At 52.0% G+C, this 26,809-nt stretch overlaps 1 protein-coding gene across 2 annotated transcripts; it reads right to left on the bottom strand.

Annotated features, from left to right (window-relative positions):
* On the bottom strand, positions 4,729 to 9,829 carry PRSS22 (protease, serine 22). 2 transcript variants are annotated; one of them, XM_018041052.1, is made up of 6 exons: positions 9,647 to 9,813; positions 9,041 to 9,067; positions 8,435 to 8,606; positions 7,700 to 7,977; positions 5,820 to 5,977; positions 4,729 to 5,216 (listed from the first exon to the last, which is right to left on the bottom strand). In XM_018041052.1, the coding sequence occupies exons 1-6, from the start codon at positions 9,726 to 9,728 to the stop codon at positions 4,929 to 4,931; spliced, it is 1,005 nt and encodes a 334-aa protein (XP_017896541.1). In that variant the 5' UTR covers positions 9,729 to 9,813; the 3' UTR covers positions 4,729 to 4,928. The 2 variants fall into 2 exon arrangements, with proteins under 2 accessions (XP_017896541.1, XP_017896542.1); XM_018041053.1 differs by lacking the exon at positions 4,729 to 5,216 and adding an exon at positions 5,227 to 5,554 and having other exon boundaries at positions 9,647 to 9,829.

The following is a 26,809-nucleotide window of genomic DNA, read 5'->3' as shown; positions in this document are numbered from 1 at the left end:
GGTTTTAGTTGTGGCATGCGGGATCTAGTTCTCTGACCAGGCAAGGCGCCCAGTTCCCATACACTGGGAACGCAGTCTTAGCGCTCCAGAAAAGTCCCCTTGAAATCACCATTTTTAATAAACTCTAGTTCTACAAGTTTTGATAAATGCATCCAGTCAGGTAACCATCACTGCCATCAAGATATAAGCCAGTTCTGTCATTATTTAAAAATCCCCCCATGCGCCTTTGGGGGCAGTCCTTCCCCATCCCGGCCCCCGGCAACCACCCGCCTGCTCTCTGGCCCTGCAGCGCTGTCTTTCCCACCACAGCGTCACATAGATGGAATCACGGTGCAGGGCCTCTGGAGTCCCACTGTCTCCCCTCAGCAGCATGTGCTTAAAGTTCACTATGTTGTGTGTGCATGCGTGCGTACAGAGTCGCGTCAGTCGTGTCCGGCTCTGTGATCCTATGCACTGCAGCCCGCCAGGCTCCTCTGTCCATGGGATTCTCCAGGCAAGAGTACTGGAGAGGGTTGCCATGCCCTCCTCCAGTGGACCTTCCCGATCCAGGGATGGAACCCAAGTCTCTTACAGCTCCTGAATTAGCAGGTAGATTCTTTACCACTAACGCCGCCTGGGAAGCCCCATGTGGTGTATAGTTGCTCCTTTATGCTGACTGAACGGATGGACCACAGTTTGCTTATCACAGCTGAAGAAACACTTGGGTTGCTTTCACTTTTTGTCAATTCTGAATAAAGCTGTTATGAATACCTGAAGACAGATTTTGTGTGAATATGTTTTCTTCTATCTTGGATCGGTCTTAGGGGTAGGATTGCTGCGAGGATATTCAACCTTATATGAAACAGTGAGCATCTTTTCCACAGGGGTGAGGTCACTTTTCACTTCAGTTGCTAGGTGTCCTTGCCGACCCTAGGCGTTGTCCGTATTCTGAGGTTCCTAAACTGAGCGGTCGGAAGGAAGGAAGCCTTGTGCTGAGATGGGAAATTCTATCAGTGCAGCAAGTTTGAGAGGAAATATTGGGATTTGTTTGGAGTCATAATAAGGTTGAGATGGCTATATGATACGATATGTACAAGGGGATGTTGAGTATTTGAGTGGACGTGGGAGAGAGAACTCTGGAGTCACCTTTATGGATGGTGAGCAGAACTGAGAAACCAGATGCTATCACCCAGGGATGCAAGGAGGTGAAGGAGCAGAGAAGCCCCAGCACTGATGGGGCATCCACCATGGAGAGGGTGAGAAAGTGAGGAAGAACCAGCAAAACAGACTATGTTCTGTGAAAGTGATTATTCCCTACTCAGCATGAATTGAGACAACTGTGTCCCCGAAAACTGGTATTTGCCCTTGTTTGTCTGTGTGATTGTTCCGTAGCTGCCAACAGGAAATCAGACCCACGCGTCCACTGGGTCGAGGTTGAGAGGTGATGCAGATGAACTCGGCTCCCGCAGCGTGACACATGCCGCCCTCCCCCGTGCCCTGGTTGCACTCTTGCTCACTAGCTCACTGCCAGTCTGCCTGGTGTCGTCACGCGAGGTCTAAGGCTGCAGGCTTTGGAGGTCCTACTCCCAGCCCAGTCCTAGTTCCCGTGAGTGACTTTGTGGTGCTATGAGCACAACCACCTGGGCACTGGTAGCAAAGTTTGGCTCGAAGCTGGGAAAAACCATTCTCTCTACCTTTATGTAGAATCCCACACTCCCCAGGCAGTCTGGGGAGCTTGGGGAGATGTTGCCCTTGGCCTGGAGACTGGTGAGCTCATAAGGGCACCATCAACAGGGGCAATGATGAAATAATTCCTTCAGTTGCCACCTCAGGCTGCAGCATTGACTGGGAGGCTTTGAGCAGGAAAGGGAGAGGAAAAAAAAAAAAAGACTTGCTCTTTTAATATTTATTTATTTACTTACTTTTTATTTGGCTATGTGGGGGCTTAGTTGCCCTGAACCTGTAACCCCTGCATTGCTAGGTGGATTCTCAAAAAGACTTGATAATCTGCTCTTGAGTAAGCACGATATGAAGGCCTGAAACTAACGGGAGCACCCCCTGAAGGTCCAAAGCTCTTGCGGGCAGCTGTGAGCTCAAAACCTTTATAATCTGTTTCCGTAACAACGCAAAGAGTTTTCTGTAAAAGGCCAAAATTTTCCTGTAAATCTAAAACTATTCAAAAACAGAGGGTCTGACACTGGTGTATCAGTTACAGAAGCATTCAGCTGCAGGAAAAGAATATCTGGCCAGCAGTGGCTTAATAGCGCACAGGAAGGATAGAGGCAGACTCTCAACCGCATCCTCACACCCGCCGCTTCGGAATCTTAGTTCGCTGCCAATTTAGCACATCAGTTCGTAGCCTCATGGTGATAAGATGGCTGCTAAAGGCTAGGTATTGCATCTGCATCTTAGAAGGAGGATGGTGGGAAAGGATCATGCTAGCTGAATAGGTCCCTTCTATCAGAAAAACAACAACAACAAAGTCTTCCCAAGAAACCACCCATCAGATGTCTGCTTCCATGGCGACCTTGCAGGAGACTTTGGAAGGAAGTATCTACCTTTCCCTGTCTCTTTGGTAGAGGAAGCAAGGGAGGGGCATTGGAATGGGTTTTGCCTTAGCCAGCCAAAGGAGTCTGCCACCAAGGGGGCTCAAAGGTGTGGCCTTCTCAGGGGCTTCGGTTGGGATGGCATTGGAGGTAGGGGTGGAGGGTGGCGAGGGATGGGGCATGGGGGAAACTGAGGCACAAGAAGCAGGAGCCAGAGAACAAAGATGGAGACAGAGAAAGGGTAAGCGGACAGGGGCAGGGCGTGGGGGAGTGAGGAGCAGAGGGAGAGCCTGGCGGACAGGGGGGAAACCGAGGCAGGGAGGAGGGCGATGGACGAGGTGGTGGAGGACTGAGCCCAGAGAGGCGGGAAGGGGATGAGGGAAGCGTGGCGACAAAGAGGGACCAGGTCACAGAGGGAGGGGCCACACCTGAGCCACCTGCTCCCTTCCCAGGCCGGTTCCCAGGCCAGATTAGCGTTTGTTTACTCGCTTAACATTTCTTTATTTATTGGGCTGTCCCAGGTCTCAGCGGCGGCACGCAGGAGCCCCACTGTAATACGCAGGCCTCTCTAGCTGCAGCACGCAGCTCTAGAGTGTTTGGGCTCACTGGTTGCAACATGTGGGCTTAGTTGCCCCGAGGCATGTGAAATCCTAGTTCCCCAGCCAAGGATCAAACCCAAGTCCCCTGCAAGGGAAGGCGGATTCTTAATTACCGGGCCAACAGGGAAGTCCCAGTGTGTGTGAATAAGAGCAACCCCACAGCATTTACCTTGATCTGATATTAACCAGATGCGTGAGTGGGTGCCAAGTTGACTCAGGCGTGTTTGACTCTTTTCCACCCCATGGACTGACTGCAGCCTCCCAGGCTCCTCTGTCGATGGGATTCTCCAGGCAAGAATACTGGGGTGGGTTGCCGTGCCTTCCTCTAGGGGATTTTTCTGATAACCCAGGGATCGAAACTGAGCCTCCTGTGTCTCCTACATTGCACCCAAATTCTATATCACTGAGTCACCAGGGAAGCCCAGTATTAACACGGGGGTGATAAAAAAATACGAACAGAAGTCTTAAAACAGTGCTGCCAGTAAAGGATACCTACCTACCAACCACGTCGGTACTGCCTTCTCAAGTCCACCGCACTGACATTTCTCACTGGGGACCCTGGAGCAGCCACGCATCTCTGTCCTCTTCATGGCTGGGCTTATGTGTCTTCCTGTTGGAAAAAATCTCTCGCACACACTCATCAAACCAACCACCCAGCCCTCTCTCTGCATGCTGGGAAGCCTGGGTGGGGCTGGCACAGGGTCCCAGAAAGGGTTTGGCCTCCCAGGCCCTGGGAGGAAAGGCAGGTGGTCGGAAAGCGGAGCCTGTGTGAGCACTAGCTGGTCCCAGGCAGACCCCCTGGTGGCCTAGGACTGGGCTCCCAGCCCCACCAGTGGGGACAGCTGAGGTGACTCAAGGCTCCCCCCGGCCCCCAAGCAGAGACCTGCTGTCTCATTGTTTTTCTCCTTCGTCCTTCTGAGGGAGGATTCAGAGAGTTGGCAGTGAGTCATTCAGTGAGTCAGCTTCTGGGAGCCCTGGCTGCCTCAGCCCAAATCTGAGACACCTGGTTCTGCCCAGCGGGCGGAGGGGGACACCCCACTCTCTTGTGTGTTTGGGGGGTTCTCTCAGCCAGCCCCATTTCAGAAATTCAACAGGCAGGTTGTGGGCCTGCCTGGCCCTGCAGCCCCCACCTAGCTTTCAGGTGACAGAGCTGGGCCTCCTGTCTCCTCTCCTTGCTGGCCTCCCTGGTGGGAGGGGGTTATAAAAGGCCAGCGCCAAGGTCAGAGGTCAGGATGTTGACTGCCAGGTGGGTAGGACACCTGGCTCCCTGGCCAGGCCACCATCCATACTGCTACCTGCCTGCCCCCATTTTAACCCCAACCGGACCCCTGCTGACCAGTGTCCACTACCCAGGGGAAAAAAACAGGAACTGGGGAATAAATAATAATAAAGAAACGGGTTTCCCTGGTGGCTCAGACGGTAAAGAATCTGCCTGCAATACCAGAGGCCCGGGATGGATCCCTGGGTCGGGAAGATCCCCTGGAGAAGGAAATGGCAACCCACTCCAGTATTCTTGCCTGGAGAATCCCATGGACAGGGGAGCCTGGCGGACTACAGTCCTTGGTGTCGCAGAGTTGGACACGACTGAACGACTCAGAACGGGGAATAAATAATTTATTGAAGTTGGAGGAATAAATAAGATACGTGGGTGCGGTTACAAATAACTGTAAAAAGCATTGACATGTATATACACAAAGGCGCTCCGGGCCTAAGGGGTGGGGCCTGAGCCCGGGGAGGGGCGGGGCCTCCCGCGGAGGCGATCCGGCGCCGGGTCGCGGGCGCCCCCCGGAGGTAGACGGCTTATTTACAACGGAGGAGACCGCGAGAGGTCGCCCCTGGTCCCTAGTCCGCGCGGCGCCTCTCGGCCCCGCGCCCCCAGGGCCCAGCCCCGGCGGCCTGTGGGCCCGCCCCGCTGCGAGCGCCCGCGGAGCTGCACCCCCTGCACGATCCTCTGCACCCAGGAGCGGTGGGCGGCCAGACTGATGTAGACCCCGGGCCGGTTGCGCTCCGCACAGCCCTCGCCCCAGCTGATGACGCCCACCAGCAGCCAGGTGCCCTCGACTTGGCACATCAGGGGGCCTCCGGAGTCGCCCTGAGGAGAGGAAGGAAGGTGAGGGGCCCGCGTGAGCCAAGGGGTGGGCAGAGCCCAGCACCCGCGCCGCAGCAGGTGGCGGCCGGGCCATTTCTCCAGACCTTGGGGCCTGGACCAGCGAGGTCCTAGCTAGCGCCCCGGGGCAGGGAGGGCCCCCAGTCCCAGGCTCACTCCTGGTGAGAAGCACCTAGTGCTAGACCTTCTCCGTCACAGCGCTGGAGGCACGGAGCTAGGGCTGTGATCTGCCTCACTGATGAGGAAGCCACGCTCAGAAAGAAGAGTGTCTCAGACCAGCTGTGCAAGGTCCCACAGTCCGCCATCCTCCTCCCTGTAGCCTGCTGGGGGCGGGGGGCCAGGACCATAGCACCCACTCCTTGGATGCGGCTCCCTGAGAATGGGGTCAGGCACACCCCATTCTCACCATGTCCCACTACGTCTGACGTATGAACAAAGGCAAGAACAGCTGAGCCAGGCCGGGGCCGGGTTCTGTAGGCATCTCTCTAGGGGCACTGCCAGGTCAGGGCAGATTCTAGACGGAGGCCCAGCAAGGTGAGGGGTGTTGGAGCTGAGTGGGGCAGGGCCGGGAAGGAGGCAGGTGCTCACCAGACAGGCGTCGCGCTCCCCCTCCAGGTAGCCAGCACACAGCATGTCCTCGGTGATGGCACCCTGCCCAGCTCCCCGCCAGTACAGGCGGCCGCAGGTGGCCGAGTCGATGATGGGGACCTTCAGCTTCTGGAGGGTCTGAGGGTGGGGCAGGGGCACTGGGAGCAGAGAGGAGAGAGTCAGGCTTGGGAGGCTCTCCTGCTGGCCTCCTCAGTCCCCTCCATCCCCCTTAGGAGCATTTCTCAAAGGGTAAATGGATCAACTCTGTCAGGCTCGGCCACGAGGCCCGCGGAAAACTCAAATTCCAGGACTCCACTCTGGACCTACTGAATCCTAAAGGAATGTGCAGCCTGAAATTCTGAACCTTTAATGAGATCTCTGACGCCCACAAGAAGGTTCAAACCAATGACCCTGCTTGTCCCGTCTCAGGCACTACTTTATCCAGCTTGAGGACTGCTACAGACTAACGGCCACTTGGTGTTGAATGTTATCGGGACTTGAAGGACCTCCCCATTCCCTAGAGGGATTGCAGACCCTAGGGTTGGTTGGTCACTTTCCCCAGTCCATAAATCCAACTTTCACAGGAGCCCCTAAGAAAGACCGTGGGGAGGCTGGGTGAAACTTCAGTGTCAGTGGGATTCCCCAGATGCCCAAAATGGTGTCATTTCTCTTAATTCTTCTGAAATCTGGTTAAAGTCCCATTTTCTTACATTTTATCCTTTCTTAGTCTCTCCTCTCTCCCTCTCTCTCTTTCTACACACACACACACACACACACACACACACACACACACACACACACTACAGCTTTTCTGCTTCTTACTTTCGAATCTGCTTTGTGTTCTAGATGAGGTTTTCCAAACTTTCAGACTTGGTTTGTCAATTATATTTTACCCTTATGGGGAAGACTCTTGAGACTCCCTTGGACTGCAAGGAGATCCAACCAGTCCATTCTGAAGGAGATCAGCCCTGGATGTTCTTTGGAAGGAATGATGCTAAAGCTGAAACTCCAGTACTTTGGCCACCTCATGTAAAGAGTTGACTCATTGGAAAAGACTCTGATGCTGGGAGGGATTGGGGGCAAGAGGAAAAGAGGACGACAGAGGATGAGATGGCTGGATGGCATCACCGACTCGATGGACGTGAGTTTGAGTGAACTCCAGGAGATGGTGATGGACAGGGAGGCCTGGTGTGCTGTGATTCATGGGGTCGCAAAGAGTCAGACACGACTGAGCAACTGAACTGAACTGAACTGATGGAGAATTGCATTTTTTCCTGGGAATTTTGCCTACAATTGTGTCATGATGCCACCAGGGGGCACCTACTTCTGACTGGAATCTCAGGGCTGTTTTCTCATTCTCCGGGTTGGGCTTGGCCCCATAGAAATCTCTAGTGTGTGTGTGCTCAGTCACTAAGTGGTGTCTGACTCTTTGCAACCCCATGGACTGTAGCCCTCCAGGCTCCTCTGTCCTTGGGATTTTCCAGGCAAGAATACTGGAGCAGGTTACCATTCCCTTCTCCAGGGGATCTTTCCATCCCAGGGATCGAAGCGGCATCTCCTGTGTCTCCTGCATTGGCAGGCGAATTTTTAACCCCTGAGCTACCTGAGAAGCCCCAGAAGCCTATCAGTCTTTCCTATATCACTTCATAGCTTGGTTGATCTGGCAGTCAGAACACAGCTTAAGTTACCTTTTAACTAGAACTGGTCTGAAGTTGTCTACCTTTGTTTCTAGGTCATCACATTTCTGGGCTGCAGACCATCTTTTTTCCTCTGGTCATGCTCGGCCCCTGGCCTCTGTTCTTTGCCACCCATGGGACCTGTATCTCCCAGTGTTTGCTACCCTCTGTCCCCACCCACCCCCGCCCCGGAAGAAGCCGCACCTCCATCTTGGACGCTCCCCCAGCCGGCAATCCAGCAGTCGGTATCCGGAGAGAGCTGGACGGTGGAGTCGGGCAGGCAGATGGGCAGGACGCGCTCAGAGAACTGGATGGCGTGCTCCAGGTGCACCAGGGCGATGTCAGCGCGGGAGCCCTCCTTCCAGGAGTACACAGGGTGGGGCTGCGCCCAGGCGATACCCACCTCCTGGGACCTCGGGCCAGGGTTCCCCAGCTGCCAGGCCCCCAGCAGTACAGAGAACTGGGTTGGTTTGTCCAGATTACTAAAAGGAAGAGGGTGGGGGGTTGGCATCAGCCAGGAACTGCTGGGTGGCCAGGAAGGGCCTGGGAAGGGTTTCTGGGGAATGGCACGCATATGAAGGCCCCTGGAGTGCAAAAGGGGGGCGACCCTGGTGGCTCAGTGGTAAAGAACCTGTCTGCAATGCAGGAGACAGGGATTTGATCCCTGGGTCAGGATGAACCCCTGGAGAGGGGAATGGCTACCCACTCCAATATTCTTGTCTGGGAAATCCCATGGACATTGGAGCCTGGAAGGGTCCACGGGGTCACAAAGAGCCAGACAGTCCTGGGCACGCATGCACTGTGTGCAAAAGAGGCTTCTGGGCGGAAGCCAGAGCTCTCCTGAGGGACCCAAGACCGGACGGAGGCCTGGAAACCGGGGCTGGATGGGCAGCCTGGGGTCTGGGATACTGAGTGGAGGGGCGGGCGGGGCGCACGTACTCCTTGAAGCAGTGGGCAGCCGTGAGCACCCAGCGGTTGGTGAGCAGGGAGCCCGCGCAGTGGTGGGTGCCGTTCTTCCGGATGCTCACGACCCAGGGCCACTCGGCGTCGGAGCTGTCCTCGCCCCCCACGATCCGGTTCAGCTGCAGGCGCTTCCCGCAGGCTGGGGGGCCTGGCGGTGGGGGGGGATCTGTCAGACTCTGAGCGCTGTCCGTCCCCCTTCCAACTCCCCTTCCTGGCTTCGAGCACCGAGGCCTGTGCGGCCGCTCTCCCCTCAACCCGGCCCGGCCGCCTGCCTGCCTGACCCTTCCGTCCTCTGCCCTCCCTGAGCTGGGCACTTCGTCCTCTAGTCCCCTGGTCCTTTCACCTGCTGGGGCAGCTCAGTCACTCCCTGCTCCACACGCGCACACACACACACACACACACACACACACACACACACACACACCACCTCTCCTCCTTGACTCTCTGGGCCTCCTCTCCTGCGTGCCTTCTTCTCCAGCTCAAACCCCCTCCTGCCCCACTGCCCACTCCTGACCTGCCCCCCACAGACAGACACACAGGCTTCCTCGCTCCCCCGCTTTCCTGAGGTCAGTTCAGACTCACCAGCCGTCTTGACAGCATCCAGTGTGGCTGAGGGCAAGAGAAAGAAAGGGTCAGGCCCGTGGAGGGGCTCTCTGGTGCCCTGAGACCCTCCCCAGTGGCTGAGTCCCAGGGCCTCAGGGTTGTGCTGCCGGGTGGGGCATTTCCTGGAGCCTAGGCAGGGCGGGCAGAAACCTCAGGCCCTGGCTGTGAGCGGCGGCCTTGGCCTCCCCGTAGCTTTGTGTCCAGCCTGTGCCCTGGGGGCTGTGGGGGCCAGGTCTGGGGTGGGGGTCTCATGGGGGGTGAGCATGAGAACTCCCTTGCAGGCCCCAGGTCCAGATGCTGCCTCCCCAGCAGTGAACCGAGGAGACGGGGGAGACAAGAGTGGACGGGAGGAGGGTAAAGCAGAAGCCGAGCCAAGAGCCCTGAGCCTGACCGGGCCTATGGGTGCCTGCAGTGTTTCCTGTGCTTCTCATGGCTGCAGGGGAAACTGAGGCTCCGAGTAGGCAAATTACAAAACAGAGAGAGCGAGACAGCAGAGGAGAGGAGAGGAGGGACTCAGCAGGACCAGGGAGGAAGTGGGGGGTGGGCGGTGGGGGAGGCCCAGGCCAGCAGGCCCGCAGGACTCACCTGGAGCGGCCAGAATCAACAGGGAGGCCAGGACCCCGAGGCAGGGCGCCCGCAGGGTGGGGGGAGTCGCGGGAACCACCATGGCGCAGCGATGGGAGTGCCCGGTTCCCCCGCAGGCCGCCCCAGGTTTTATCCTGGGAGGCGGAATGCCGTCGGACCAGTCCCCCGAGTGAGTGGCAGTAGGTCATAGGGAGGGGTGGGGCTTCCGGGAGGAAATAAGCCGTTAAGGGGTCTGCGGGGTGGGCTTCCAGCTGCACCCTCTACCTGGGGCCTGCGTGGGGCTCTGCAGGGGCAAGCGGCGACCCTGGGCCCCGGGGTCTAGGCTGGGCCTTTTCGTTGACTGGGGGGACGGGGCAGAGGAAGGCCCCCCAAGCTTGAAAGGGAGGCGCCAGACCCTGCGGGCCGGGAAGCTGGGTGTGGGCTGTTGGGTAGGCCCCGGGGCCTCAGGGAGGTGGGGGCTGGCGAGGGGCTGCCAGAGGCTCCCTAACGGGCCCTGTGACTCAGCAGGAGACCTGACCCAGCCCGTTAACCCACTTCCCGAAGGCCCATGAATCAGGCCCCCAGGAACCACCTGTCCCAGGTCCCCCTTCCTGTGGGCCCCATCACTGGGCAGCCAGAGGACTCATCTCACCTGGATGTCCAGGATGCCTAGGCGGGGCAGCAGCTGTCCAGGCGGCCGAGATAGATGTGGCTGCCTGCAGAGGCCAGGAGGCCCCACAACCCCCCAGCCCCTGGTCTCCCGGGACCACCCCCCCTCCCCCCGACTCCTCACGGGTGAAAGGGCTGCTGGGTGGTGCTTGATGGGGAGCCCCAGGAGCGGGGGTGGTGTTGGACCCAAGTACTTCCCTGAGGAGCCTGCCCGCCTGATCCCAGAGCCCCGACCTTGCAGTCCACCCTCCAGACACCTGCACCCCAGGCAAGAGGAGCGGGGCTGTCTCCAAAACAAACTGTGTATCTCTGACCTTCCGTCATTTCATCCACAAACTTTGTGCTGGCCTTCTCTGTGAATGGACGTAACAGGAGGTAAACCAGTCCCTCCTAAAGGAAATCAACCCTGATTACTCATTGGAAGGACTGATGCTGAAGCTGAAGCTCCAATCCTTTGGCCACCTGATGTGAAGAACTGACTCACTGGAAAAGACCCTGATGCTGGGAAAGATTGAGGGCAGGAGGAGAAGGGGACAGCAGAGGATGAGATGGTTTAATGGCATCACCGATTCAATGGACATGAGTTTGAACAAACTCCAGGAAATAGTGAAGGACAGGGAAGTCTGGCCCATGAGGTCAAAAAGAGTCAGACCCAACTTAGCAACTACTCTGTTTCATCGACTGTGCTAAAGCCTATGACTGTGTGGATCATAAGAAACTGTGGAAAGCTCTTAAAGAGATGGGAATATCAGATGATTGTACCTGTCTCCTGAGAAACCTGTATGCAGGTCAAGAAGCAACAGTTAGAACCCTGTATGGAACAACTGATTGGTTCAGGATTGAGAAAGGAGTGCGACTGGCCTGTCTGCTGTCACCCTGTTTATTTAACCTCTACACTGAGCTCATCATGAGAAATACCGGGCTGGATGAGTTACAAGCTGGAATCAAGATAAGCAGGAGAAAGTCAACAGCCTCAGATATGCAGATGATACCACTCTAATGGCAGAAAGCAAAGAGGAACTAAAGAACCTCCTGATGAGGGTGAAGGAGGAGAGTGAAAAAGCCAACTTAAAACTAAATATTAAAGAAAACTAAGATCATGGCATCTGACTCCATCACTTCATGGCAAATAGAAGGGGAAAGGGTGGAAGCAGAGACAGATTTCCTCTTCGTGGGCTCTGTAATCACCGTGGACGGTGGCTGCAGCCATGAAAACAACAATAGCCACCTCCTTTAACCTGCAAAGTCTCCATTATTATTCCCATTCTGCAGATGAGCAAACTGAGCCCACTTAGGGAGGTTAGTGACTTACCCAAGGTCTCCCAGCTGGTGAGTGGAGGAACCCAGAGGTGAACCCCGTTTCGGAGCCCAGTCCAGTAGATGGACCAACCGGGCTCAGAAGTGCTGGGTAGGTGGGAGCCCAGGGGAGGGACCTGATGTTGGCAGGGGACGAGGGCAGCGAGCGAGGGCTGCCCAGAAAGAGGACCTTGAAAGGGAGGCTGGGACTTCCCTGGCCCTCCAGTGGTTAAGAATCTGCCTGCCAGTGCTGGGGAAACCTGTTCAACCCCTGGTCCTGGAAGGTCCCACATGCCTTGGAGCAACTAAGTCCATGAGCCGCAGCGCCTGTGCCCTCGCGCCCTAGAGCCCACGCTCCGCAACAAGAGAAGCCACCGGCTTGAGAACATGCTTCAAGGAGAAGCAGGCCCCGCTTGCCGCAACTGGAGAAAGCCCATGCAGAGCGATGAAGCCCCACACAGCCAGGAGTAAATAATTTTCCTTTTTAAATGGGGGAGGCTGAAGGAGAGGCTGGAATTGACCCTTCAGAGGCTGGGGATGGGGGCTGCGGGGGAGGGAAGCCCGAGGTTGGGGGGGAGAGGGAGTAAGCACCTGGTGGGTAGGTCGGGGCGCTGGGAGGGCCTACTGTGAGGGTCCTCAGTGGGTAGACTGCCCACCAGGCCTTCTCCCGACCCCACAGCTTAGCCAGCACACATCCTGCACCCCCTCAGAACCTGCCCACCTTCTCAGGCTGTTAGGGCTTCTGAGAGCCTGCGAGACTCCCTGGAGATGGTCGGTACCAAGGTCGGTCCTTGGTATCTTACTGGCCCCTGCTTCAGTGGGACAGGGAGGAGGCAGCTCAAACCTGGATCCAGAGATGCCCTCCTGCTGTGTGGAGGCTCCTGCCCCACTCCACCCGAAGCCAAGGCCAGGGTAGGGCGCCCGAGCCTGAACGGCCCCTGGCAGACTCACCTCTGTCCCAGGACTGCGGGCAGGGAGACTGTGGGGAGACAGGGTGGCCCGGGTGAGGGGAGCCTCCACTGGGAGCCGGGCCGCAATGCCAGCGGGGTGAGGGGAGGGCATCTCTCCAGCCCCCTCCCCCACCCACTGTCTGTCCTGGGTCCGTCCCTGCGCCCCTCATGCTCCCCCAGCCCACTCCCTTCCTGCAGCTAAGGTGGCTGGCCTCCCCAGCTCACCCTGCAGGCATTTACTGGGCACCTGCTGTGTGCCAGGTCCTGGGCTGACATCAGGTCCTACCCTCAGGCTGCACACATCTCCCGGGGGTGGGAGGCAGGTGAGCAGGTAATGACGGCACAGTGTCCTGGGCCGATGGGCACAGAGGCCTGGGACTGCGGTAGGAGGGAGGGGGTGGAGGGAGTGGACCCTGGAGGGCCCTCCTGAGGGTGGGTGTCCTGTGCTGTGACTCCCAGAGGGAGGGACGGTGAGGAGGCTTCCCACAGACCTGGGTTGGTACTTGGTGCCCACTGGTGCTCAGTGGATGCTTGTCGAGTGAATAAACAAGTGAGGGAGACTTGAGTCTGGAGAATTCCACTGGGGACCGGCTGCGCCACCTCCTGCCTCTCTGGTTCCTCTCTGTGCCAGCTTCGCCTGCCATTCTGCTCCACTGCCCAGGTGACCCAAGGGGCAAGCATGTGCCCTGAGATGTTGCTGTCCTTGAGACAGGGTGGCCAGGAAGATGGGGAGAAAAGGGAGTCCAGAAAAGCCAGTGGAAAATTCCTGGCACAAGTCCTGGAAAAGGGACCCCCAGACCGGCTCCCCAGTTCCCAAGGAGTGGAGCCCTTGCTCTGATCCAGCATTCATTCAAACAGAATATTCATCGAGTCCCCACCTCGACCCCGCTGTATGCCAGACGCATGCCAGGCAATCTGGCTGGGCATCTCTTCCCCGGGGCCGGAGACGGCTGGGCAGCCCACCCTGCCACCCCATCTCTGTGTGCCTGCCAGGCCGCCTCGGGCCACGGGTGAGTTTGCAGGGAGCTGGGGGTGGCAGGGTGGGGCTGCAGAGGTGCCCGAGGGCAAGCCGCCAGAGCCAGCAGAGCTCAGTCCAAAGGAGCGTCTTGCTCCCCGCCCCTCCCCCGGCATCTCAGCTGTGGGCACCGGCTGGGCAGGGCACACACCCCTCGATGTGACTGATAATGATCGGGAGTATCCCTTCAGTGTCCAGCGAAGCCTACCGAACACCTGCTGCGATACAGCCGCGAACCGTCCTGAAGCCATCCTGCCCCTGCGGCAGAGATGCCGGTGGGGACAGAAGAAATAACATGAGTGAATAAACCGTTTAATCTAGAAAATCCCATGGATAGAGGAGCCTGGTAGGCTGCAGTCCATGGCGTCGCTAAGAGTCGGACACGACTGAGCTACTTCTCTTTCACTTTTCACTTTCACTCATTGGAGAAGGAAATGGCAACCCACTCCAGTGTTCTTGCCTGGAGAATCCCAGGGACGGCGGAGCCTGGTGGGCTGCCATCCATGGGGTCGCAGAGTCGGACACGACTGAAGCGACTTAGCAGCCGCAGCAGCAGCAGCTGCTCGAGTCTGTGGGGGTAAACCAAAGCCGGAAGGCGCTCTGGTGAAGGGTGGGGATGGTAGGGGGTATGGGAGGCGGGGGGCGGGGTGAGGGCTGTCATCTTAAGTGAGGAGCCTGGGACAGTGCAGCCTTGAGCTGAGGCTGGCAGGACAGGGCCAAGGTCAGAGCCCATTCCAGCCGCAGGAGGAGCCAACTCAGAGGCTTGGGTGAGACTTCCCTGGTGGTCGAGTGGTTAAGACTTCGCCTGCCAATGTGGGGAGCACGGGTTCAATTCCTGCTCAGGGATGGAAGAACCCACATGCCGCGTGGCCACAGACCAAAAGCTCGGGCGGGTGGGACTGGGGGTGGCCTGGCCCGGCCGCCTGGCCACCCCGTGGAGGTGACTCTGAGCCTGGCTCCAGAGGACGAGCTGGGGACTCTAGAAGAGGTGGGAAGAGCGTTCCGGGGTGAGAGGCCTCACGGCTCAGGGCACAGGCACAGGGTGCTTGGGACAGAGGCCCCTGGACCACCAGGGTCCTCATGGACCCACCCGCAGAAGGGAGCCTTGGCTTGGGGGCAGGAGCCGCGCAGACAGAAACCCAGCAGACAGCGCCGGTCGGCGGGACCTGCTCTCCCCTCTGAGGCTCATTCTCACGCCGCCGTTGGGCCCTGGCTCTGAGGGTGGGTCTCTGAGTGGGGGAGGAGAGCCTCGGGGGTGTGGTGCGTGGGGGCCATGCTGAACTCCAGGCAGGCCACCCGGCTCTGAGGCCAGCATGGCTGTGCACCAGGGTGGGATCCTGCCCTCCAGTCAGACCTGCACTGTTGTGTTTGTTTTTTTCAATTGGCCAAATCCACACAGAAAAAAAAAAAAGCCTGGGGGATTCCCTGGCAGTCCAGTGGTTAAGACTTCACGCTTCCAATGCAGGGGCACAGGTTCGATCTCTGATCACAGGTCAGGGAGCTGGATTCGCCATGCCACGTGGTGTGGCCAAAAAAGCAAAGAAATCTGTGTGGCCAGTGCTGATGTGAACGCGATGTACAAGCGCCTGAGTCCCTGCTTGCACACTCATGTCCATGGCGGCCAGAAAGGTGGAACAATCCAGTGTCCACCAGTGGGTGAATGGGTAGAGAAATGGTGGTCCGTTGTGTCCTATTCAGCACAAAAAGGAAAGAAGCGTTGACCCCCGCTGCAACACCGCTGAACCTTACGGCATTATGCCGGGACAAACAGGCCGGACACAAGAGGACAAGTACTGCATTATTCGCGGGCTGAGGTCCTTGGAGCAGCTAAACTCAGAAAGCAGAGGGCGGGGGGAGGGGCAACGGAGTTGGTGTCTGACGGGGAGGCAGTTTGTTTGAGAAGATGAAGAGTTCTGGAGATGGAGGGCTGCCCAACACTGAACGTACTCAATGCCATCGGCTATACACGTGCACATGGTTAAAACGGTAAATCTTCTGTATATTTCACTACAACTGAAAGATGGAGAAAGAAATGTGAATGTCTACCTTTTCATGAACCTCAGGAGCGGAGGCAACCCCGGGCCCTGCTGGGCTGAGAGGTCTGAATCCATCCCAACCTACCACCCACCCCTGCATTCTGTGGTGCTGCTCAGGCCATTGTGACTCTGGGCATCTCTGCTCTCGGAGGGCAGGTCCTGGGACAGAACAGAAGCTCTGTCCCCATCGGGTGATGAGTAAGCTCCCAGGGCAAGCAGAGCACTCTGAAGGGGCCAGGGACACAGCAGCGGCTTCTTGCAACCAGGCCTCAGTTTACCCATCTGTGTAGAGGGCCTGTCAGCACCACCATGCCTCTTATGATCCCTCAGGCGAAGGGCTGGTGGCTGCACCAGGCTGAGTGCCGACTGAGCAGCGGTCAGGCTGTGCAGTCTGCAGGCAAGGTTGTCTGGGGCACTAGTGGTTTTGAGGAAAGTGGCCTGGCTGGTCTCAGGGACACTGCTCAGTTCAGTCAGTTCAGTCGCTCAGTCGTGTCTGACTCTTTGCGACCCTATTGGCTGCAGCACACCAGGCTTCCCTGTCCATCACCAAACCCTGGAGCTTACTCAAACTCATGTCCATTGAGTTGGTGATGCTATCCAATCATCTCATCCTCTGTTGTCCCCTTCTCCTCCCACCTTCAATCTTTCCTAGCATCAGGGTCTTTTCAAATGAGCCAGTTCTTCATGTCAGGTGGCCAAAGTATTGGAGTTTCAGCTTCAGCATCAGTCCTTCCAGTGAACACCCAGGACTGATCTCCTTTAGAATGGACTGGTTGGATCTCCTTGCAGTCCAAGGGACTCTCAAGAGTCTTCTCCAACACCACAGTTCAAAAGCATCAATTCTTTGGCACTCAGCCTTCTTCACAGTCCAACTCTCACATCCATACATGACCACTGGAAAAACCATAGCATTGATGGACAGTAGTCGGCAAAGTAATGTCTCTGCTTTTGAATATGCTATCTAGGTTGGTCATAACTTTTCTTCCAATGAGCAACCGTTTTTTAATTTCATGGCTGCAGTCACCATCTGCAGTGATTTTGGAGCCCCCAAAGATAAAGTCTGCCACTGTTTCCACTGTTTCCCCATCTATTTGCCATGAACTGAGGGCACTAGATGCCATGATCTTCGTTTTCTGAATGTTGAGTTTAAGCCAACTTTTTCACTTTCCTCTTTCACTTTTATCAAGAGGCTCTTTAGTTCTTCTTCGCTTTCTGCCATAAGTGTGTCATCTGCATATCTGAGGTTACTGGTGTTTCTCCCAGCAATCTTGATTCCAGCTTATGCCTCATCCAGTCCAGCGTTTCTCATGATGTATTCTGCATATAAGTTAAATAAGCAGGGTGACAATATACAGCCTTGACGTACTCCTTTCCTGATTTAGAACCAGTCTGTTGTTCCATGTCCAGTTCTAACTGTTGCTTACAGATTTCTCAGGAGGCAGGTCAGGAGGTCTGGTATTCCCATCTTTTTAAGAATTTTCCACAGCTTGTTGTGACACCAGCTGACATTCTGTCACCTTCCCAACTAGGACTCCCTTCCTTCTTTCTAACACACTTCTGAACTGTCCTGGGAGCTCAGGTGTTGTTGCAGAAACCAGTACTCGAGAAACCAAGCCCCGCACTCAGAGAGTTGGAGAACTCAGGTTTATTATGCCAGCGGGCCCAGAGGAGTTAACACTCCAAGCTCTGAACCTTGGACAAAGGGGTTACAGAGTTTTGATACATGAACAGGCATGATTAAATGGGTTTTTGGGTTTGCAGGGGTTGAGCGATTGCAAAGAGCAGGACAAGGGTGAGTGAAATAATCTCCAGTTTCTAGCATTGTGAGTCCCCACTTTCCAAGATCTACGTGATCCAGACTTTGCAAGGAGCAAGCTGAGGCAGCAGGACCAGGAGGTTAAGGGAAATTTTACCGTTTCCTCTTCATTCCCCCCTCTTGATGTTTCTGTCACTCGTAGAAAGCATCATCTCATGTTTTGGTAGGACATGCAGAGTTCCCCATCGTTCAGGGGGCTATATTGAGCTGTTACCATTTGTAACTTGATGGATTTAATTCAAGAAGTTATGAACTGGGAAATAGCACTGAGAATACAAGGGCCAAAGAGAGCACTGGGAAGAACATGAGAGAGGACCGGTTAAAGGGAGAAGCCACGATGCCCAGCTCCAGATGTTGTTCCGGTGACCCCAGGAATTTGCTGGTTCCTCTCTCCTTTTTCTGATTTGTTCCCTTAGCTGTTGGGCCATGTCCCTGACTGTTCCTGATTGGTTTACATAAAAGCAGCATTCTTCATTTAAGAAGAGGCAGAGTCCTCCCTTTTCAGCTCTCAGTAGGTCTAGCCCTCTCCTATTCTGTAAAACCGCCTCAGCCAGGGAGTCTGGCTGGTCCTGTAAGGCCACTAAAGAACTGGCCACTCTCTCAATGCCGTCTGTGAAGTCCTTGGATAGTGTATGGTAGAAGGTGGTTGATGAAGCGATCCCTCCTATTCCCGTACCTGTCCCAGCCGTGATTCCCAGACCGCCTGGTAGGGGTATAAACTGGATGGCTCTTTTTGACCGTGCATGTGCTGTTACAGGTACGGTGAGAGTCTGATTGTTAGGGCCAGTATTTATCTGGGGAGTGAGGAAAGCTAAGGCGCAGATACCCATCCAGTTGACAGGTAGACATAAGTAAGCATCTGGCCCATGAAGAAAAGGCCTGGATGGGGCAGCACCATACTGTGTTTGTGCGAAGATGAGTGGGCCACTCACCTTTTAAAGTTTGATTGCATCGGTCCCTGGCTAAATGGCCTACAGGTTCAGGTCCTCCATCATTCATAGAGCATTCTGGAGCCTGTGGGTCTACAGGAGTCCCCGTGGGTGTCGCATTATTCAGTGGTACTGGTGTGGCTAAGTACCATGGAGGCCTAAGGATGAGCAAAGCCAGCAGCAGCCCCCGACCAGCTGGGGCTGGTGTCATTAGCAAGGAGATGAGTTGCATTGCGTACCCGGTACAGACAGGGGTCTGGGGGCGGTGAACTCTGCGACCTGGTCACGCTGCCAGCAGGCAGAGCCTGATTTTTTAGGGCAAAGTTGGTCCGTGATTTTGTTTGTGTTATTGTCCCTGTCCAGTAGGTTCTTCCATTTGGCAGACAGATACCTGTTCTGGGTTGTAACATCTGCGTGGCATTTGGGGGTAGATGGAGGCGCAGGGGCATGGTGGCGATACCATGGTGTTGGGATGCCGCCCGGGGTTTGGATCCTCTGGTGGGGGAAAGGCAGTGGCAGTGGGGGGCGTGGCTGGAAACATCTTCGGCGCCCAGGCCCCTGGACATACAGCACATGGTCATGGAGGCAGCGGGTGATCAGCCTATAGGATTGGCTATCTATACATTGTTCTAGCTGTTGGATAAGTAAGCGATTTTCCAAGGGTTGACTGTAATGTTGACAGGTGCATGATGGATAAGGAGCGGCACCATGTCACATGTCACAGCAAGGAACACCGAAGGGCTGCAAAGCAGCCTGCCCATAACAGATAACTGAACACTAGCAAAAGGTTTTCCCCCATCTTTGGGTTGTTATGGCTATAGCAACTGAGCCTATTGTGAAGAGGGGTCAGCTATACTGTGAGCAATTTAATTAGTAGGGAGAATCGCTCATAAAAGACATCCAATAAGAATGAGGCTTCCCACTCTGATGAGATAACAGACAGCTAACCGCAGCTTCTGACCCAAATCCCAGTCCTGGGGTGTGACTGAAGCTAGTCCTGTAGCGAAGAGCACAGCAATAATAGCAATCAGGGGTAGAGCCAGGGTTGACAGTGAAAATCCATTGATATTTTCATAGCTGGATCCTCAAGTTTCTGCCGTGCGTTGACCAGCCAACTTCCCGCATGTGGCTGGAGCAAGCTGAAGAATTCTCATGCTTCTGCTGTGCGTGGGCTGCTCAGCTTCCAGAGTGACTAGAGCAGGGCTCAGCGTCTTTCGTGGGTGAGGGCCGTTGGAACCAGACCTGGAGGAGATTTTTGGGGTCCCGAACTGCTTTCCAGCTGTCCTCATCACAGGAAGCTCCTGCCTTCTTGACTCTGGTGTGGTGGGTCCAAGGGATGACGCCTATAACTTTAACAGCAGTAGGGGTTGCTAGGACAACCATGTGAAGGCCTGTCCAAACTGGCTGAAGTGGGTTTTTTTTTCTAATCTTTAACCCATACCTCATCTCCTGGCTGATAGGGATGAAGCTAGTTGCCCAAATGAATGGGTGTCCTTTCGAAGGTTTATCGGAAGATACGGTGGAAGACTTTTCCCAGGGCCTGGAGGCATCGGGACATCTCCAGGTCAGCTAGTTGTTGGTGGTCTCCCTTGACCTTCCCTATCTCGGGGGTGGTCTCCCGAATAAAATCCCAAAGGGAGAAGAGCCTGAGGACCTCGGGGTGCATTTACGGAGGGAGGTGAGAGTGCACAGAATGATAAGGCAGCTTGTTCCAGCGCTGTCCGGGTGTTGGCCGGGGGGTATTCTTGAACTACTGTAGCGGGAATTTCTAATCATGTACTTTCACAGTCTTGAGAAATTTCATAGAAATAGCACCTGGAAGCACATCATATATCAAGAAACTGTGTTGATGATTTATCAACAATGATGAAAACCTTTTTCATGTTTTTCTTAGAATAATTGCCTTGTTACAGACCCCAAGGCCAGACCCAGAAGGGAGTATGACTGGGATCATGAAAGCATGGACCTTGGAACACTGGGTTGGCGTCAGGTATGAACGCTGCCCACGCACTTGCTGATTGTTCCCGAGACTTTCCCAGGAGGGAATGGCCTGGGGTAAAAACAAGGGGATCTGGACTGTGTCGGTGTAGTGTCTTGGGAAATAGATCAAAGAGAGTTTTGTAGTCTGCAGTCAGGAATAAAAGCTGGACACAGAGTGGACTCTGCACCTCAGTCCAATAGAGGCTGCAGGCCCCTGACCCATTGCACCAGATTTCATGTTCTCTTTTCATTCTCATCACTCGCTCCTGGACCTTTAGGGCAACAATTGCCTGGAGCCCAACATTGGGCTGGAGCGCAAGACCGCTACAAGGGAGAGTGAAAATACAGCGACGCAGAACCTGGGACGATTGAGAGGCCTCCGAAAATTCCCACTGGTAAGTCCTCAGGCACTTAGTTCAGTTCAGTCGCTCAGTTCTGTCCGACTCTTTGCGACCCCATGAATCGCAGTGCACCATGCCTCCCTGTCCATCACCAACTCCCGGAGTTCACTCAGACTCACGTCCATCGAGTCACTGATGCCATCCAGCCATCTCATCCTCGGTCGTCCCCTTCTCCTCCTGCCCCCAGTCCCTCCCAGCATCAGAGTCTTTTCCAATGAGTCAACTCTTTGCATGCGGTGGCCAAAGTACTGGAGCTTCAGCTTTAGCATCATTCCTTCCAAAGAAATCCCGGGGTTGATCTCCTTCAGAATGGACTGGTTGGATCTCCTTGCAGTCCAAGGGACTCTCAAGAGTCTTCTCCAACACCACAGTTCAAAAGCATCAATTCTTCAGCGCTCAGCCTTCTTCACAGTCCAACTCTCACATCCATACATGGCTACTGGAAAAACCATAGCCTTGACTAGACGGACCTTAGTCAGCAAAGTAATGTCTCTGCTTTTGAATATGCTATCTAGGTTGGTCATAACTTTTCTTCCAAGGAGTAAGCGTCTTTTAATTTCATGGCTGCAGTCACCATCTGCAGTGATTTTGGAGCCCCCCAAAATAAAATCTGACACTGTTTCCACTGTTTTCCCATCTATTTCCCATGGAGTAATGGGACCAGATGCCATGATCTTTGTTTTCTGAATGTTGAGCTTTAAGCCAACTTTTTCGCTCTCCTCTTTCACTTTCATCAAGAGGCTTTTTAGTTCCTCTTCACTTTCTGCCATAGGGTGGTGTCATCTGCATATCTGAGGTTATTGAGATTTCTCCCGGCAATCTTGATTCCAGCTTGTGTTTCTTCCAGCCCAGCATTTCTCATGATGTACTCTGCATAGAAGTTAAATAAGCAGGGTGACAATATACAGCCTTGATGTACTCCTTTTCCTATTTGGAACCAGTCTGTTGTTCCATGTCCAGTTCTAACTGTTGCTTCCTGACCTGCATACAGACTTCTCAAGAGGCAGGTCAGGTGGTCTGGTATTCCCATCTCTCTCAGAATTTTCCACAGTTTATTGTGATCCACACAGTCAAAGGCTTTGGCATAGTCAATAAAGCAGAAATAGATGTTTTTCTGGAACTCTCTTGCTTTTTCCATGATCCAGTGGATGTTGGCAATTTGATCTCTGGTTCCTTTGCCTTTTCTAAAACCAGCTTGAACATCAGGGAGTTCACGGTTCACGTATTGCTGAAGCCTGGCTTGGAGAATTTTGAGCATTACTTTACTAACATGTGAGATGAGTGCAATTGTGTGGTAGTTTGAGCATTCTTTGGCATTGCCTTTCTTTGGGATTGGAATGAAAATGGACCTTTTCCAATCCTGTGGCCACTGCTGAGTTTTCCAAATTTGCTGGCATATTGAGTGCAGCACTTTCACAGCATCATCTTTCAGGATTTGAAATAGCTCTACTGGAATTCCATCACTTCCACTAGCTTTGTTTGTAGTGATGCTGTCTAAGGCCCACTTGACTTTACATTCCAGGATGTCTGGCTCTAGATGAGTGATCACACCATCGTGATTATCCGGGTCATGAAGATCTTTTTTGTACAGTTCTTTTGTGTATTCTTGCCACCTCTTCTTAGTATCTTCTGCTTCTGTTAGGTCCATACCATTTCTGTCCATTACTGTGCTCATCTTTGCATGAAATGTTCCCTTGGTATCTCTAATTTTCTTGAAGAGATCTCTAGTCTTTCCCATTCTGTTGTTTTCCTCTATTTCTTTGCATTGATCGCTGAAGAAGGCTTTCTCATCTCTTCTTGCTATTGTTTGGAACTCTGCATTCAGATGCTTATATCTTTCCTTTTCTCCTTTGCTTTTCACTTCTCTTCCTTTCACAGCTATTTGTAAGGCCTCCCCAGACAGCCATTTTGCTTTTTTGCATTTCTTTTCCATGGGGATGGTCTTGATCCCTGTCTTCTGTACAATGTCACGAACCTCATTCCATAGTTCATCAGGCACTCTATCTATCAGATCTAGGCCCTTAAATCTATTTCTCACTTCCACTGTATAATCATAAGGGATTTGATTTAGGTCATACCTGAATGGTCTAGCGGTTTTCCCTACTTTCTTCAATTTAAGTCTGAATTTGGCAATAAGGAGTTCATGATCTGAGCCACAGTCAGCTCCTGGTCTTGTTTTTGTTGACTATATAGAGCTTCTTCATCTTTGGCTGCAAAGAATATAACCAATCTGATTTCGGTGTTGACCATCTGGTGATGTCCATGTGTAGAGTCTTCTCTTGTGTTGTTGGAAGAGGGTGTTTGCTATGACCAGTGCATTTTCTTGGCAAAACTGTATTAGTCTTTGCCCTGCTTCATTCGCATTCCAGGCCAAATTTGCCTGTTAGTCCAGGTGTTTCTTGACCTCCTACTTTTGCTTTCCAGTCCCCTATAATGAAAAGGACATCTTTTTTGGATGTTAGTTCTAAAAGGTCTTATAGGTCTTCATAGAACCGTTCAACTTCAGCTTCTTCAGTGTTACTGGTTGGGGCATAGACTTGGATTACCGTGATATTGAATGATTTGCCTTGGAGATGAACAGAGATCATTCTGTCGTTTTTGAGACTGCATCCAAGTACTGCATTTTGGACTCTTTTGTTGACCATGATGGCTACTCCATTTCTTCTGAGGGATTCCTGCCCGCAGTAGTAGATATAATGGTCATCTGAGTTAAATTCACCCATTCCACCCATAAATTATTTAATGAACAGCTTAGCAAGGGACATGTTATTGAGTCCTTTAGCCCTTGGAATTCTCCAATGTTTATTATACAAGAGGAATCTGGTAAATGGAAAATGCTTATTGATTTGAGAGCTGTTAATGCTATTATTGCTGCTTTAATGGGTGCTTTACAGCCTGATCTACCTAATCCTAATATGATTCCAAGAAACTGGCATTTGTTTGTTATTGATCTCAAAGGTTTTTTTTTTTTATACTATTCCTTTATACCCTGATGATCAGCCCAGATTTGACTTTTCAGTTCTTTCCCTTACTTTAAAGGAGCCACATTAAAGACTTCCATGGACTGTATTACCTCCAGATATGCTTAACAGTCCCACTATTTGTCAAAATTTTGTAGCCAAGGCTTTACACCCAGTGCGACAGCAGTTCCCTCATGCATACATCATTCATTTATGTTCACCAGTCTATAAAGTGCTAATATACAAGACAGTCCATGGTTGCTTAAAAAAAGTAAGATGTGTGTTTTTAATAAAAAGATATAAGGAATGGAATTACATTCTATTAAGGAAAAAGGAAGTACTCCTGAACTTACAAGTGGCTGTTCTCTGAATGGGCGAACAGAGTGATGGACACAGAAGTGTACAAAAGGTTTGCGTCAAGTGGAAGAGAGCTTTGTGTGTGATACAAGTTTCTTAAGACATTAAACTGCCTGTGAAATCTTTTATTGTTACTTTGACTAAGTGAATAACTATTATTTCACAATGAATATAAGCTAGGACCAATCTGGAATTTGATTTTCTCTTCCTGTTTAAAAAAAAAAAAGCACAAAGTCTTCATGGAATATGGCTTTTGATAACAGACTATGTAAATTTCTTTGTCTTTAAGTGATTCATACTTGCTTTTAAAATCTTTTGTTACTTTGATAAAATGAATGAGATTTATTTCACAATGATCTATGGAAACTATGGCACACATAGACAAAGCCCATTCTGCTTCTACAAAAGTAACCCCTCATCAGAAAATTTAAAATGAATAAAAAATGGCTATAAACCAAACAGTCAGAGCTATGAGAAGTCCAAGACGGCCGCTTGGCTTTTCCCGGCTCCCTGACAAACCTCACTTTTATTTGATAGGACAAAGCCTTTCCTGGCTGTAGGGCTAACATTTCACAATGAAAAAAAAATGGTTAAAATACATTTTCTGCGATCTCCAGTGATTGGGACACCCATTTTGCTAGACAGGTCATACAGACATTGACAAAAAACTTCACAAACTTCTTGGAGACTATTGTTTTTACTGACGACCTCGGTCATCAGGCAAGGACCACAAAACAAAGGGATTGGTTACCTGAGATTGAACAGACTACTAAACATGACTACAATTTTCATGACTTTTGTCTGACATATTACTGGCTTCTAATCTTTGTTTTCAAATATAAAAAAAGCTCTTATTCTCAAGTCACTGATGGTTTAAAACAATTTAGTGATTTATACCTGTGGATAAAATTAAAACATTTTTCTGTTCTCTCTGCCTTGTCCCTCCAGAAATTAGAAACATCTGGGTTCTGAACAGCCTCATCAAGGTTTAAAAAAAAAAGACTGTCTCCAGACATATACAAAAATCTCAAGAGTATACTGGGGAGCTCGAAAAGAAATATCCACCCAACTGATGTCAGGCCTATGAGTCTAATGTTTCACTGAATCTTAAGTTCTAGTTTTGTTAATTAAGATCTGTATTTACTAAGACTCACTTCTTAGATAATTCCTTATGGTTACGTTACATTGCTAAGAGGCTTCATTAAGTTAAATTAAAAAGGTCCTTCATTAAAAAGGACACTTAAGTTTGTTTCTAAAACTTATCTCAGTACCAGTCTTTAAATAAAGATCAGATGCTCCAGAATCTACACCCAGGAAATTAACAAGCTATAGTCATTTAACAAACTAAGTCACATGACTTAGAGATGTCACTGGTCTATACCTAATAAAAGTTCTTGACTTAAATTCTTACTTATGATTTTACTATTACTGCTAACTACATTGTTTTCTACATTGCCTGTTTCAAGAAATGTTGTCCCTCACATTATCAAATGTGTGACTTCACCACTGACATAATGATGGTGTACAGTTTCATATAAAATCCATAGTTATAATGGATGAGCGCATATATCTTCTTTTGGTAAACTCTCTTATGTACATATGACTATTGATACACTCTCTCAATTTATATGGGCCCCTGCTCACTCCAGTGAGACTACAAAACATATACACAGACATTTACACGCTTGTTTCGCTGCTATAAAACTACCAAAAACTATAAAAACTGATAATGGCCCCGCTTATACCAGTAGAACATTCCAACGGTTTCTTAAAATTTGATCTATAAAACATTCTACTGACATTCCCTGTAACCCACAAAGACAGGCCACAATGGAGAAGGCTAATCAATCACTTAAACATGCAATACAAACACAAGAGGGAAATGCCATGGGACAATAAACAATATTGAATAAAGCTGTATGTACTCTCGATTTTTTAATGTTTCAACACAAACTATGGAAACTACAGCTGAGGCTACATCCACAAATACAACTAAGCCTGTGATTTGGTGGCAAGGTCCACTAATAAACGCTTGGTCACCGGGAAAGGTAATCGCATGGGAAAGAGGGTTTGTATCTCCCCAGGAGAAGGTCCAGAACCTGTGTGGAGTCCAGCTCGTAGAGTAAAACAGCAGAAACAACCCGTGGCTCCAGCCCACCTCATCATGGTCATGTTTGCCCTGGTAACTGTTGCAGGATGTGCACCCCTGGTTTCAGCAGAAGCAAAGAATTATACTTATTGGGCATATATACCTAACCCCCCATTACTAAAACCCATTGACTGGGGGGATTCTATGATCCCCATTTATGTTAATGGCTCTTCCTGGAGACCAGGACCTGAAGATACACACCTTCCTCTTGTTTAAAAAGAGGAAGGGACTCCTGTCAATGTTACTTATGGGTATGAATCCTGGCCAGTTTGGGTAGGACCAGCTACAGGATGTCTTAAATTACCTATGCAAGCCTGGCTGTCCACTAATTCTTTAAATCATAACTATACTAAGGTTCAACTACATCTTCTCTCTGGTCTGAGCTTTGCTTATGACGACTCAGAACCCAATAATAACACCAAATCAGACAGACCTTTATGTGAGCATCGCAAGCTGTGGACTGAAAAACAAGATCGTATTCAGTGAATAATTGCCGCGCAACTGAGGGAGTAATTCTGATTAATGGTTCCTATGGAATTGTATGGGACTGGTCCGCCCAAGGGGTATGCAGTCTCTAATTGCTCTCATCAAAATCAGTCCTGCAATCCACACAAAAGGCTGTGTTG

Source organism: Capra hircus, chromosome 25 (assembly GCF_001704415.2).
Source record: "Capra hircus breed San Clemente chromosome 25, ASM170441v1, whole genome shotgun sequence".
Taxonomy (NCBI): domain Eukaryota; kingdom Metazoa; phylum Chordata; class Mammalia; order Artiodactyla; family Bovidae; genus Capra; species Capra hircus.
Note: the sequence above shows the minus strand (reverse complement) of the source record. Positions and strands in the feature narration are given on the sequence as shown.

What these genes read in the sequence shown, in the direction of transcription:
- PRSS22 (XM_018041052.1), bottom strand. Translation starts at nt 9,728, where the DNA reads ATGGTGGTTCCCGCGACTCCCCCCACCCTGCGGGCGCCCTGCCTCGGG. An exon ending in GCTGCCCACTGCTTCAAGGA is followed by an intron (nt 7,978 to 8,434) that starts GTACGTGCGCCC and finishes TCTTCCTTTTAG; the next exon opens with TAATCTGGACAAACCAACCC. An exon ending in GGGGAGCGTCCAAGATGGAG is followed by an intron (nt 5,978 to 7,699) that starts GTGCGGCTTCTT and finishes CTCTGCTCCCAG; the next exon opens with TGCCCCTGCCCCACCCTCAG.